General features: G+C 41.7%; 1 protein-coding gene across 1 annotated transcript in view; it reads left to right on the top strand.

Moving 5' to 3' along the window:
- The window catches only part of LOC126305111 (uncharacterized), a 371,181-nt gene that overhangs the window by 143,409 nt on the left and 212,655 nt on the right, over positions 1-15,117 (top strand). Inside the window, exon 6 of the mRNA XM_049992019.1 lies at positions 8,304-8,384. Coding sequence (XP_049847976.1) covers positions 8,304-8,384 — 81 coding nt within the window. The remainder of the gene's footprint in view (positions 1-8,303; positions 8,385-15,117) is intronic.

The raw sequence follows: 15,117 nt of genomic DNA, 5'->3' as shown, positions 1-15,117 counted from the left end.
TCTCTCTGGAAGACATCAAGTGAATTTTTATCTGCCCTTATGTATAGGCATATTTTCCATTTATTCGGGGATTTGGGAGTTCTGGCTGCGACAGCTTGTTTTCACTAATTCCTGTATCCATTTTGATGCTGGTTATTAGCTCAGAATTATTTGTTTCTAAGAGATGAAGTGTGTTTTGCCAACCATTTACTGTTCGAGTGGGCTGGTGAAGTAACTGCTTGAAATGAGTTTCAGAGAATGCATTTAACACAATTTTAGATGATGATGTTTGCGTACCTTCGGATTTAAACAAATATTTTGGCAACACATTGAGGGTAAGCTGAAGTCACCACCAACTATAATTGCATAAAATTGTTTGAAATTATAGTCAAGTTTTCTTTGAACCTTTCAATAATTGTATAATCTGATTTGGTATGTTGGCAAAAGGATCCAATTATTATTTTATTCCAGTTGCCAAGAACGACTTCTACCGTTACTAACTCAGATGAACTATCTGCTTCAATATCACTATAAGATAAACTACTTCTAGCAGCATCAAACATGCCACTGCTGGCTATATTTAGCCCACCCTTTCTGAACACTGTTAGGTCCTACACTAAAATTTGGGTTGAACTTATCTCCGGCCTCAGCCAGCTTTCAGTGCCTATAACAATTTGAGCATCAGTGCTTTCTATTAGTACTTGGAGCTCTGGTACTTTCTTAACACATCTATGACAATTCACAGCTGTTATACTGATGGTTCCTGGATCTATGTTCTTCCAGTGTTTGACCCTTTGAGAGTGAACCCCTTTTTGTGTTTCTTTAATACCCCCAACCCAAAAAACTGCCCAGTCCATGGAACACAGCCCCTGTTACCAATGTAGCCAGCTCCTGTATGTAGTGGACTCCTGACCTATTTAGCGGAACCTGAAGCCCTATCGCGATATAGCGCAAGTCAAGGAATCTGCAGACTACATGGTCGGAGAACTGTCTGAGCCCCTGATTCAGACTTTCCTCTTGGGTCTGTACCAGAGGACCGCAGTCGGTCCTGTCGACTGTGTTGCAAATGGTGAGTGTTGCAAATAGTGAGCTCTGCTTTTTTCTCACAAGAAAGACTGACAGCCTTTACCACTTCTGATAGCCTCTCGAAACCAAAGAGAATCTCTTCCAGTCCAAAGTGACACACATCAATGATACTGGTGTGAGCTGCCACCTGTTGCACGTGGCTGCAGCCTGTGCTCTTCGTGGAATAGGGAAGGACCTATTCCATGTCTGGAATTACTCCGCCCAGTATGCACTAGGAGTGCACATTCGCTTTCTTCCAGTCTTTGGCAGCCATCTCCCCAAGGGGGCCGCATAATGGGCCTAACATTGGATTTCCCGACTACAGGTAATTCCACCCTCTGCGATTGCCTGGATCTTGCAAGCTGAGAGGTTTCCTGTGAAACAGAACAAACGACTACATCTGGTTGAGGCATAGTGTCAACCACAGACAGCACCTGGAACTTGTTTGTCAGATTAACAGGGGTGACCTTACATTTGGCCCCTCGGGAAGTCTTTCGCCACCTGCTACACCGGTAGGTGACTCTCCAGTCGATCATGACCGATGAGGGGTCAACCTCAATGTGAGCAGTAACAGGGCCGGTCACCAGTGTAGACCGTTCGGCGGTCTCAGACGTACAGGACGTTCGTCGGATCGCCACGGCCGCCACCCAACAGTGGTGCCCATCCTCCGCAAATTCGAGCTGTGTAACTGAAGCCATCACTGGCTGGAGCTCAGAGCAATGCATCACCAATTCGGCTTGCACCCGCACACAGCTGTCACAATCCCTATCCGTACTAAAGAGCATGGAAAACTACATTATACAGATAAACGAAGGACTACAGACATGTGCTGCGCAACTCTACTGTAGACACTCATGAAAACGTAAGAACTCTCTTAAATGAGATTAAAATACAGAAATTAAAAAATGTAACTACCAAAGCACTCAGGTGAGACTAAATAATTGACTCCCGATTAGGAACTTGTAATAAGTCACGAAATTAGTTTACTGCCAGATACAAATACAAATGCTAGAACTGTGTCTATTAAATAAAAATTCAAGAAACGAAACTACCAAAGCACTCAGATGAAACTATACAGTTTGCTCCCAGTTAGGAACCCGTAAAGTGTCACAAAATCAGTTACTTCCCTGTCAGTATTGATGTCTCAGCCGGCCGCTGCTGCCTAAGGTGCGTCTGTTTTTGATGTATCCATCGACCACAAATATGGGATAAGCACAACTTCTTTGTTATCTCTCAGAATTCCCTTTCGTATACTGCTTTGGATGCTTAACCTTATGTTACTGCCACGTTCTCAACGTGCGAGAGCCATTCACCGCTTCGGCTCTGCACAGAATCCATGTTTATCTCCGACTTATTTCACTTCACCAGACATTTCTCTAGATTCTACTTACAGCTATAAGTTTTTTGAACTTTGCACACAACTCAGAAGCAGCACCTTTGTCTACACTGATGGGTCTAACTCTGACTGCAGTGACGGATGTGCATTTGTCATTGGTGACAAACATTTTAGATACTGCCTTTTAGACCAGTGCTGGATTTTTCCTGCAGAGCTTTCCGTCCTCTATTGGACCACCCAGTACATCTAATGACACGGGCTTCTCAATTGTGTATTACGGCCGGCCGGCAAGCCCGTGCGGTTCTAGGTGCTACAGTCTGGAGCTGAGAGACCGCTACAGTCGCAGGTGTGTATCCTGCCTTGGGCATGGATGTATGTGTTGTCCTTAGATTGGTTAGGTTTAATTAGTTCTAAGTTCTAGGCGACTGATGACCTCAGAAGTTAAGTTACATAGTGTTGAGAGCCATTTGAACCATTTTGTGTATTACACTCCGATTCACTTAGTGCCCTCCAGAGCCTCTGTGTACTGTACCAGTACCACTCCTCAGTAGAATGAATCCACAAACTCCTCCACCCGCTCGCCGATCGTGGTTAAGACGTGACATTTGTGTAGGTCCCTTGTCACATCGGAGTGTCGGGGAACGGAGCTGCTGCCGAGGCTGCAGGCAGGCTACCTAGGCCATCTAGCTATTTTATTCGTTCAGAAGACCTCTGCGTTGCTGCACTTAGGAACATTGTGTCACTCTGGCATGAACACTGGTCTTCTCTTCACAGGAACAGATGGCTCGGATGACTCCTTTCGCCCCTCTCATTGCGAGGAGATACTTTCAGCTCAGCTGCGTGTCTGGCACTATCATTTCAACCACTGCGATCGTCATGTGGAGACCCTTCACCACACTCTGTGCTTACTGCAGTCTATCATTTTCTGACCAGATGCTGATTTTATAACCATTTTCATTCAAATGTATGTTTGTGATCTGAATTATCACATATATTTTAGCAGCCACAGCACAAAATGTACATAGCTGTTAACTTTTTATTCATCGTCGTGATATGGAGAAGTAAATTTAATTTTCAATCCTTTGAGCACCCTCCTCAAAGGGGAACTGAGCATTCTTACCTATCCCTGTACTCCAGTCGATTAGGTTCTGAGTATCGTCGACTTCAACTTCGTCTGGTAATTGACCATTTGAAGTTGTGACATGATTGCTCTAAGTTGACACACAGGTGCCTACGACCTCAGCTGTTTTGCACCCTAAAGGACCTACAACTACTTTGCATCTATATGTATACGTGTATCTCGTTAATATTACTTGTCTTATAATTAAAACAATATTATTTCTAATGGTCTAACTGTTGGATACCCTTTGTACAAAGCCGTCCTCACAAGCTGCAGCAGCAGTGAGTTTCGAAAGAGGACAAGCATCTAACAGCATAGCACAAAGAAATTGTTGCAGGTTCGAGCATTTGCATGAGCGGGTGTTTCCAGCAAACAATGTACAAGCACAAATTACTCCAGACTTGCACGAGGTTGCAGCATATGTGACATTTAGTGGTTTATTTCTCTCCTTATGGCCAGGAACATTTCTTTTCCACATCATCCTTCCAAGAAACTACTGAAGAAAATCATTGAAATGTAATTGAAAGAGATGACTAATAGAACACTATTCATGATGAAAATAGTACTGAAAGCAACTTGCTTGGAATCACATATTCAGCATTCACCTCGCTGGCACAAAATGCCAGATTTCGAGGCTGATTTTATGTTTTTGTTGTTGTGGTCTTCAGTCCTGAGACAGGTTAGATGCAGCTCTACATGCTACTCTATCCTGTGCAAGCTTCTTCATCTCACAGTACCTACTACAACCTACATCCTTCTGAATCTGCTTAGTGTATTCATCTCTTGGTCTCCCTCTACGATTTTTACCCTCCAGCTGCCCTCCAATACTAAATTGGTGATCCCTTGATGCCTCAGAACATGTGCTACCAACCGATCCCTTCTTCTGGTCAAGTTGTGCCACAAACTTATCTTCTCCCCAATCCTATTCAATACCTCCTCATTAGTTATATGATCTACCCATCTAATCTTCAGCATTCTTCTGTAGCACCACATTTCGAAAGCTTCTATTCTCTACCTGTCCAAACTAGCTATGGTCCATGTTTCACTTCCATACATGGCTACACTCCATACAAATACTTTCAGAAATGACTTCCTGACACTTAAATGTATGCTCGATGTTAACAAATGTCTCTTCTTCAGAAACGATTTCCTTGCCATTGCCAGTCTACATTTTATATCCTCTCTATTTTGACCATCATCAGTTATTTTGCCCCCCAAATAGCAAAACTCCTTTACTACTTCAAGTGTGTCTTTTCCTAATCTAATTCCCTCAGCATCACCCTACTTAATTCGACTACATTCCATTATCCTCGTTTTACTTTTGTTGATGTTCATCTTATACCCTCCTTTTAAGACACTGTCCCTTCCGTTCAACTGCTCTTCCAAGTCCTTTGCTGTCTCTGACAGAATTACAATGTCATCGGCGTAACTCAAAGTTTTTATCTCTATTCCATCGGGGATAGGCTACAACCCTGTCTCACTCCCTTAGCAACCACTGCTTCCCTTTCATGCCCCTCGACTCTTATAACTGCCATCTTGTTTCTGTACAAATTGTAAATAGCCTTTCACTCCCTGTATTTTACCCCTACCACCTTCAGAATTTGAAAAAGAGTATTCCAGTCAACATTGTCAAAAGCTGTCTCTAAGTCTACAAATGCTAGAAACGTAGGTTTGCCTTTACTTAATCTTTCTTCTAAGATAAGTTGTAGAGTCAGTATTGCCTCACGTGTTCCAGTATTTCTACAGAATCCAAACTGATCTTCCCCGAGGTCGGCTTCTACTAGTTTTTCCATTCGTCTGTAAAGAATTCGTGTTAGTATTTTGCAGCTGTGGCTTATTAAATGAATTGTTCGGTAATTTTCACATCTGTCAACACCTGCTTTCTTTTGGATTGGAATTATTATATTCTTTTTGAAGTCTGATGGTATTTGCCTGTTTCATACATCTTGCTCACCAGATGGTAGAGTTTTGTCAGGACTGGCTCTCCCAAGGCCGTCAGTAGTTCCAATGGAATGTTGTTTACTCCGGGGGCCTTGTATCGACTCGGTTCTTTGAGTGCTCTGTCAAACTCTTCACGCAGTATCGTATCTTCATCTACATCCTCTTCCATTTCCATAATATTGTCCTCACGTACATCGCCCTTGTATAGACCTTCTATATACTCCTTCCACCTTTCTGCTTTCCCTTCTTTGCGTAGAACTGGGTTTCCATCTGAGCTCTTGATGTTCATGCAAGTGGTTCTCTTATCTCCAAAGGTCTCTTTAATCTTCCTGTAGGCAGTATCTATCTTACCCGCAGTGAGGTAAGCCTCTATATCCTTACATTTGTCCTCTAGCCATCCCTGCTTAGCCATTTTGCACTTCCTGTTGATCTCATTTTTGATAATCCTGAATTAATAACGAGCATCAAAACCGATTCAGGGATTAGTGAACACAGGGTGGTTGTAGCGAGATCACCAAAACCCCAAAAAGTTAGCGAAAAATATATGTATTCAAAAAAGCAGATAAAAATTCACTTGACACCTACCTGAGGTGTCAAGTGAAATCCAAATCAATAATGTAAGTGTAGACCATATGTGGCTTAAATAGTATCAGCAGCAGTTGAGAGATTTATACCAAATAAATTAACAAACGGTGGAGCTGAGCCTCATTGGTACACTAAAAGGGGTTAGAACATTGCTGCAAAAACTATGAAACAAACATGCCAAATTTAAACAGACACAAAATCACGAAGATTAGCGATCTTCTAGAGAAGCCCTTAAATTAGCGCGGACTTCAATGCGAGATGCTTATAACAATTCCCACAACGAAACTTTGTCTCGAAACCTGGCAGAAAATTCAAAGAGATTCTGGTCATATGTAAAGCATGTTAGCGGCAAGAAACAATCAGTGCCTTCTCTGCGCGATAGCAATGGAGATACTATCGAAGACAGTGCTGCCAAAGCAGAGTTACTAAACACAGCCTTCCGAATGCCTTCACAAAAGAAGACGAAGCAAATATTCCAGAATTTGAATCGAGAACAGCTGCCAACATGAGTAACGTAGTAGTAAATAACCGCAGAATAGTGAAGCAACTTAAATCACTTAATTAAAGCAAGACTTCTGGTCCAGACAGCATACCAATTAGGTTCCTTTCAGAGTATGCTGATGCATTAGCTCCATACTTAACAATCATATACAACCGTTCACTCAACGTAAGATCTGTACCCAAAGACTGGAAAGTTGCACAGGTAACACCAATATTCAAGAAAGGTAGTAGGAGTAATCCACTAAATTACAGACCAATATCGTTATCGTCGATATGCAGCAGGATTTTGGAACATGTATTGTGTACGAAAATTATAAATTACCTTGAAGAAAACGGTCTATTGATACACTGTCAGCATGGGTTTAGAAAACATCTTTTCTGTGAAACACAAGTGGCTCTTTATTCACATGAAGTGTTGACTGCTATTGGCAAGGGAGTACAGATTGATTCAGTATTTCTGGATTTCCAGAAGACTTTTGACACTGTACCACACAAGCAGCTCGTAGTGAAATTACATGCTTATGGAATATCGTCTCGATTATGTGGCTGGATTTGTGATTTACTGTCAGAGAGATCGCAATTTGTAGTAACTGATGGAAAAAGTCATCAAGTAAAACAGAAGTGATTTCTGGTGTTCCCCAAGGTAGTGTTATAGGCCCTTTGCTGTTTCTCATCTATATAAACGGTTTGGGAGACAATCTGAGCAGCCATCTTTGGTTGTTTGCAGGTGACGCTGTCATTTATCGACCAATAAAGTCATCAGAAGATCAAAACAAACAGCAAAATGATTTAGAAAAGATATCTGAATGGTGCGAAATTGGTAGTTGACCCTAAATAAAGAAAAAAATGTGAGGTCATCCACATGAGTGCTAAAAGGAACTCGTTAAACTTCTGTTGCACGTTAAATCAGTGTAATCTAAAAGCCATAAATTCAACTAAATATCTAGGTATTACGATTACGAACAACTTAAATTGGAAGGAACACATAGAAAATGTTGGGGAAGGCTAACCAAAGACTGCAGACACTTAGAAAATGTAACAGACCTACTAAGGAGACTGCCTTCACTGCACTTGTCCATCCTCTTTAAGAATACTGCTGCATGGTGTGGGGTCCTTACCAGAGAGGACTGACGGAGTACATCAAAAAAGTTCAAGAAAGGCAGCACGTTTTGTATCAACGCCAAATATGTGTCACAGAAATGATACAGGACTTGAGCTGGACATCATTAAAAGAAAGGCGTTTTTCATTGTGTCGGAATCTTCTCACGAAATTCGAATCATCAACTTTCTTCTGCAAAAGCGAAAATATTTTGTTGGCACCAACCTACTCAGGGAGGAATGATCACCATGATAAAACAAGGGAAATCAGATGCCGTACAGAGAGATACAGGTGTTCATTATTTCCGCACAGTATACGAGATTGGAATAATGGAGAATTGTGAAGGTGGTTCGATTGACCCTCTGCCAGGCACTTAAATGTGATTTGCAGAGTATCCATGTATATGTAGATGTAGTTTTTGCTACTACTTTGAGCATTGCAACTGCAGATGTGGATGTTGAAATGTAGGTTTGGACACAAAAGGTCCATCATTCTGTTCCCATGATTCTGTACCTGAACAGCACAGTCATTGACATTCCCATGCATTTCTTTGTGCTATTGCATTCATCAGTTTAGAAAACGTCTGTTAGTAGGATACCGTGTTTGTGATATGACATTGTTGGCTCATTTGGGATATGACATTGTCAGCTCATTTGGGACTTTTCTTCTGTTTGCAGTTCATTTCGAGCAAACTTCTGAAAGAGGAAGAGTCGGAGTTGGAGTCAGACAGCGGCATTTCAGAGGAGTGTGCTGCACAGGTAAAGTACTGTATGTCACAGGTTCTTTTCAAAAAAAATGTTGTGCACATAATTGAATACTAATTAGTCACTTCATTATTTCAGTTCCTTGTTGTTGGGGGAGAGGGGCAGGGTGTTTTGGCATGTGTGCACTGGAGAATAATACGAACAGCTAAATACTGTGCAGAATTACTGCAAAATGAATAATGATTGTTGAACCATGGACAGTGCCGTTGGTGGGGAGGCTTGCGTGCCTCAGTGATACAGATGGCCGTACCGTAGGTGCAACCACAACGGAGGGGTATCTGTTGAGAGGCCAGACAAACGTGTGGTTCCTGAAGAGGGGCAGCAGCCTTTTCAGTAGTTGCAGGGGCAGCAGTCTGGATGATTGACTGATCTGGCCACTAACCAAATTGGCCTTGCTGTGCTGGTACTGTGAACAGCTGAAAGCAAGGGGAAACTATGACCGTAATTTTTCGCGAGGGCATGCAGCTTTACTGTATGGTTAAATGATGATGGCTTCCTCATGGGTAAAATATTCCGGAGGTAAAATAGTCCCCCATTCGAATCTCCGGGCGGGGACTACTCAGGAGGATGTCGTTATCAGGAGAAAGAAAACTGGTGTTCTACGAATCGGAGCCTGGAATGTCACATCCCTTAATCGGGCAGGTAGGTTAGAAAATTTAAAAAGGGAAATGGATAGGTTGAAGTTAGATATAGTGGGAATTAGTGAAGTTCGGTGTCAGGAGGAACAAGACTTTTGGACTAGTGAATACAGGGTTATAAATACAAAATCAAATAGGGATAATGCAGGAGTAGGTTTGTTATAAGCAGGCATGGCTAGAGGACAAATGTAAGGATGTAGAGGCTTATCTCACTAGGGGTAAGATAGATACTGCCTACAGGAAAATTAAAGAGACCTTTGGAGAAAAGAGAGCCATTGTATGAATATCAAGAGCTCACATGGAAACCCAGTTCGAAGCAAATTAAGGGAAAGCAGAAAGGTGGAAGGAGTATATAGAGGGTCTATACAAGGATGATGTACTTCAGGACAATATTATGGAAATGGAAGAGGATATAGATGAAGATGAAATGGGAGATACGATACTGCGTGAAGAGTTTGACAGAGCACTGAAAGACCTGAGTCAAAACAAGGGCCCGGGATTAGATAACATTCCATTGGAACTACTGACGGCCTTTGGAAAGCCACTCCTGACAAAACTGTACCATCTGGTGAGCAGAAACAGGCAAAATACCATCAGACTTCAAGAAAAATATAATAATTCCAATCCCAAAGAAAGCAGGTGTTGACAGATGTGAAAATTACCAAACTATCAGTTTGATAAGTCACAGCTGCAAAATAATAACGCAAATTATTTACAGACGAATGGAAAAACTGGTCAAAGCTGACCTCGGGGAAGATCAGTTTGGATACCGTAAAAATGTCAGAACACGTGATGTAATACTGACCACATGTCTTATCTTAGCAGATAGATTAATGAAAGGCAAACCTACGTCTCTAGCATTTGTAGATGTAGATAAAGCTTTTGACAATGTTGACTGGAATATTCTCTTTCAGATTCTTAAGGTGGCAGGGGTTAAATACAGGGAGCAAAAGGCTATTTACAATTTGTACAGAAACCAGATGCCAGTTATAAGAGTGGAGGGCCATGAAAGGGCAGCAGTAGTTGGAAAGGGAGTGAGACAAGGTTGTAGTCTATCCCCGATGTTATTCAATCTTATATTGAGCAAGCAGTAAAGGAAACAAAAGAAAAATTTGGAGTAGGTATTAAAATCCATGGAGTAGAAATAAAAACTCTGAAGTTCGCTGATGACATTGTAATTTTGTCAGAGACAGCAAAGGACTTCGAAGAACTTCTGAACTGAATGGACAGTGTCTTGAAAGGAGAATATAAGATGAACATCAACAAAAAGGGACCACAAATTTAGCATTGGAGGGCAGCGTGGAGGTTAAAAATCGTAGAGGGAGACCAAGAGATGAATACACTAAGCAGATTCAGAAGGATGTAGGTTGCAGTAAGTACTGGGAGATGAAGAAGCTTGCACAGGATAGAGTAGCATGGAGAGCTGCATCAAACCAGTCTCAGGACTGAAGACGACGACAACAACAATAACAACAACAACATTTTCTTATTTGTGTAATTCGTAGTATAGTCGGTCTCTTTTTCCACAGATACACAAGTATTTGTTTTGTTAGCCTTCTCTCATTCATTTGGCCCAAAGAAGAGTCAGAGAACATCAGGGCATTTCAAATGCAATAAGAAATTGTCAGGGAAAATCTCATTTCAGCAATGAAATGTTTGTTTTACAGTGACACCTCAGGCCGTCACCGGCTGCCAAGTGACGCCCACCCCCTCCCTGCAGTACTTGCCCTCCCGGGCACACCCCCGGCTTGCACTTGGCGCTGCCACCACCATTCGCCATTAGACGGGCTGGTGCCGACGAGAGTGGCAGGGTGACATGAGGAGTGGTTTGTTCAGATCTGGGAGTACATGTGGACCAGTCACTGTCATCTTGGTTCGTTGGCGTGTCATCAGTGTCTCGTGACTGTGGGTGCAAATAGCCAGCCCCACACGTACGTACTTCTACAATGGGCCTGTTCTGCGGGTATCTCTAATAGGTCGGGTCGGTTAGCACGGGAGCCGTCGTTTCCAGCTGATGTACATCCCCCACACATCTGATCTAGTCTCTCTGATCTGTCTGGAGGCAGAGTCCGATTGCTTGTGGCATAAATTGGCAGATTTTCAATATTTTTCCACCGTCCCCTGATTGTGATGCATGTTCGTCAGTCTGAAGACCATGGACGACAGATTTAGAGAGATGTGACGGTCTCTCACCACAAATATGTTGCACAGTCTGGCATATTATAAACATTTTATGTACTGTAGTATGTTTTGCAATCTGGAAGTAATTAATATATTCAAAAGAAAGTGTGGACAATGTTTGCAAGAAAATTGTGGCAGTTGCTGTTGGTACTTGTATATTTCTCTAAAGAAAAATTGAACAATACCTGTAAAATAATGTACATAACATAGTGGATGACAGCCCACAATAAAGAACATAATGCAAGCAACAGTTGATTGATGTCCACAATAGTGTCGATTTGGACAATACCGTCCCCTGCTCATTTTATGCTTCATTCGAGAGGCCTACATCTTTCTGAGCTTATTCTGAAATTATTGAAGGTACTTTAAATCTGTCTTTGCCACTACAACAACATGCTTATTTTTGTCATCAAATGTGCTTTATTGTGAAATAAAATATCATCAATGGTCTGTAATGAAATGTATTTACAATCTGGCTTGCTTTTTACATCTGAAACAGTTCATTAAAAAAGGTGTTGATGTTACTTATGATATGTTACATCCAAGTTTCAGTTACATTCGGAAATGCCTTCTGCTTGCATGTCTTTTAGGTATTCCCTTGTGTGATACTGTTGTTTCTTGTACCGTTGTTGCGAAGATAGATTTAAAATACCTTCAGTTGTTATAAAGCAGCTGCTGGTAATATAGTCGCACAAAGAAAGAATGTTCGTCTGAAAGTTCATTTCAAATTTTGTAGCTTAGTTTTTTTATAAAACTTTGGTCCATAATTGGAAAATGTCAAGAAATCTTCCAACCATTTCTTTGTATGTCCTACTTTTATGCTTTTGTTTGCGTAAAGTTCATGTGTCAATTTTCACAATCAGTGTGTCTCACAGTAGAGTTGTATAAGTTTTTCAATGTGGTCATTGGTCCAGTGGTTTCATTGTAGCAACTAAAACTTAAAAGGAAACCACTGGACCAATGACCACATTGAAAAACTTACATACTTGAAGCAACTAAAACTCCCCCCCCCCTCCCCCCCCCCCCCCCCCCCTGAACCATGGACCTTGCCGTTGGTAGGGAGGCTTGCGTGCCTCAGCGATACAGATAAGCCATACCATAGGTACAACCACAACGGAGGGGTATCTGATAAGAGGCCAGACAAATGTGTGGTTCCTGAAGAGGGGCAGCAGCCTTTTCAGTAGTTGCAAGGGCAACAGTCTGGATGATTGACTAATCTGGCCTTGCAGCACTAACCAAAACAGCCTTGCTGTGCTGGAACTGCGAACGGCTGAAAGCAAGAGGAAACTAGAGCCGTAATTTTTCCCGAGGGCATGCAGCTTCACTGTATGATTAAATGATGATGGTGTCCTCTTCGGTAAAATATTCCGGAGGTAACATAGTCGCCCATTTGTAACTCCGGGCGGGGATTATTCAAGAGGATGTCCTTATCAGGAGAAAGAAAACTGGCGTTCTACGGATCGGAGTGTGGAATGTCAGATCCTTTAATTGGGCAAGTAGGTTAGAAAATTTAAAAAGGGAGATGGACAGGTTAAAGTTAGATATAGTGGGAATTAGTGAAGTTCGGTGGCAGGAGGAACAAGACCTCTGGTCAGGTGACTACAGGGTTATAAACACAAAATCAAATAGGGGTAATGCAGGAGTAGGTTTAATAATGAATAGGAAAATAGGAATGTGGGTAAGCTACTACAAACAGCATAGTGAACGCATTATTGTGGCCAAGATAGATACGAAGCCCACACCTACTACAATAGTACAAGTTTATATGCCAACTAGCTCTGCAGATGACGAAGAAACTGTAGAAATGTATGATGAAATAAAAGAAATTATTCAGATAGTGAAGGGAGATGAAAATTTATTAGTCATGGGTGACTGGAATTCGAGTGTAGGAAAAGGAAGAGAAGGAAACGTAGTAGGTGGATATGGATTGGGGCTAAGAAATGAAAGAGGAAGCCGCCTGGTAGAATTTTGCACAGAGCACAACTTAGTCATAGCTAAAACTTGGCTTAAGAATCATGAAAGGAGGTTGTATACATGGAAGAACCCTGGAGATACTAAAAGGTATCAGATAGATTATATAATGGTAAGACAGAGATTTAGGAACCAGGTTTTAAATTGTAAGACATTTCCAGGGGCAGATATGGACTCTGACCACAATCTATTGGTTATGACCTGTAAATTAAAAGTGAAGAAACTGCAAAAAGATGGGACCTGGATAAACTGGAAGAACCAGAGGCTGTGCAAAGTTTCAGGGAGAGCATAAGGGAACAATTGTCAGGAATGGGGGAAAGAAATACAGTAGAAGAAGAATGGGTAGCTTTGAGGGATGAAGTAGTGAAGGCAGCAGAGGATCAAGTAGGTAAAAAGACGAGAGCTAGTAGAAATCCTTGGGTAACAGAAGAAATATTGAATTTAATTGATGAAAGGAGAAAATTAAAAAATGCAATAAATGAAGCAGGCAAAAAGGAATACAAACGTCTCAAAAATGAGATCGACAGGAAGTGCAAAATGGCTAAGCAGGGATGGCTAGAGGACAAATGTAAGGATGTAGAGGCTTATCTCACTAGGGGTAAGATATATACTGCCTACAGGAAGATTAAAGAGACCTTTGGAGATAAGAGAATCACTTGCATGAGCATCAAGAGCTCAGATGGAAACCCAGTTCTACGCAAAGAAGGGAAAGCAGAAAGGTGGAAGGAGTATATAGAAGGTCTATACAAGGGCGATGTACGTGAGGACAATATTATGGAAATGGAAGAGGATGTAGATGAAGATACGATACTGCGTGAAGAGTTTGACAGAGCACTGACAGAACCAAGTCGATACAAGGTCCCCGGAGTAGACAACATTCCATTGGAACTACTGACGGCCTTGGGAGAGCCGGTCCTGACAAAACTCTACCATCTGGTGAGCAAGATGTATGAAACAGGCAAATACCATCAGACTTCAAGAAGAATATAATAATTCCAATCCCAAAGAAAGCAGGTGTTGACAGATGTGAAAATTACCGAACAATTAGTTTAATAAGCCATAGCTGCAAAATACTAACACGAATTCTTTACAGACGAATGGAAAAACTAGTAGAAGCCGACCTCGGGGAAGATCAGTTTGGATTCCGTAAAAGTACTGGAACACGTGAGGCAATACTAACTCTACGACTTACCTTAGAAGAAAGATTAAGTAAAGGCAAACCTACTTTTTTAGCATTTGTAGACTTAGAGACAGCTTTTGACAATGTTGACTGGAATACTCTCTTTCAAATTCTGAAGGTGGCAGGGGTAAAATACAGAGAGCAATAGGCTATTTACAATCTGTATATTGAGCAAGCAGTAAAGGATGTAAGTTGCAGTAGGTACTGGGAGATGAAGAAGCTTGCACAGGATAGAGTAGCATGGAGAGCTGCATCAAATCAGTCTCGGGACTGAAGACCACAACAACAACAACAACAACAACAACTAAAACTTCTTACTTGAAAGCCTGTCACTTTTCAATGGTGAATTTCAAGTAACACCCACATATCTCTTATTGCTTTGTTAAAATTTGCATCTTTCCGCAAAAAAGCAGAGTTTTCACATTATTCTGAGAAGGAAAGTTGCTTCTCACCATATAGCGGAGATGCTGAGTCGCAGATAAGCACAACAAAAAGATTTTGACAGTTAAAGCTTTTGGCCTTTGTCAACAACAACAACAACAACACCACACACACACACACACACACACACACACACACACACACACACACACACACACACACACACACACCTGCTGTCTCAGTGGTTTCAGTTGCATGAAACTGCAGTCGTCTCTCTCTCTCTGTGTGTGTGTGTGTGTGTGTGTGTGTGTGTGTGTGTGTGTGTGTGTGTGTGTGGTTTGTTGACAAAGGCCATTGGCCGAAAGCTTTAAGTGTG

The sequence above is a fragment of the Schistocerca gregaria genome, unplaced genomic scaffold (genome assembly GCF_023897955.1).
Source record: "Schistocerca gregaria isolate iqSchGreg1 unplaced genomic scaffold, iqSchGreg1.2 ptg000255l, whole genome shotgun sequence".
Lineage (NCBI taxonomy): Eukaryota > Metazoa > Arthropoda > Insecta > Orthoptera > Acrididae > Schistocerca > Schistocerca gregaria.
The sequence above is the reverse complement of the archived record's forward strand: the minus strand, read 5'-3'. Positions and strand labels throughout refer to the sequence as shown.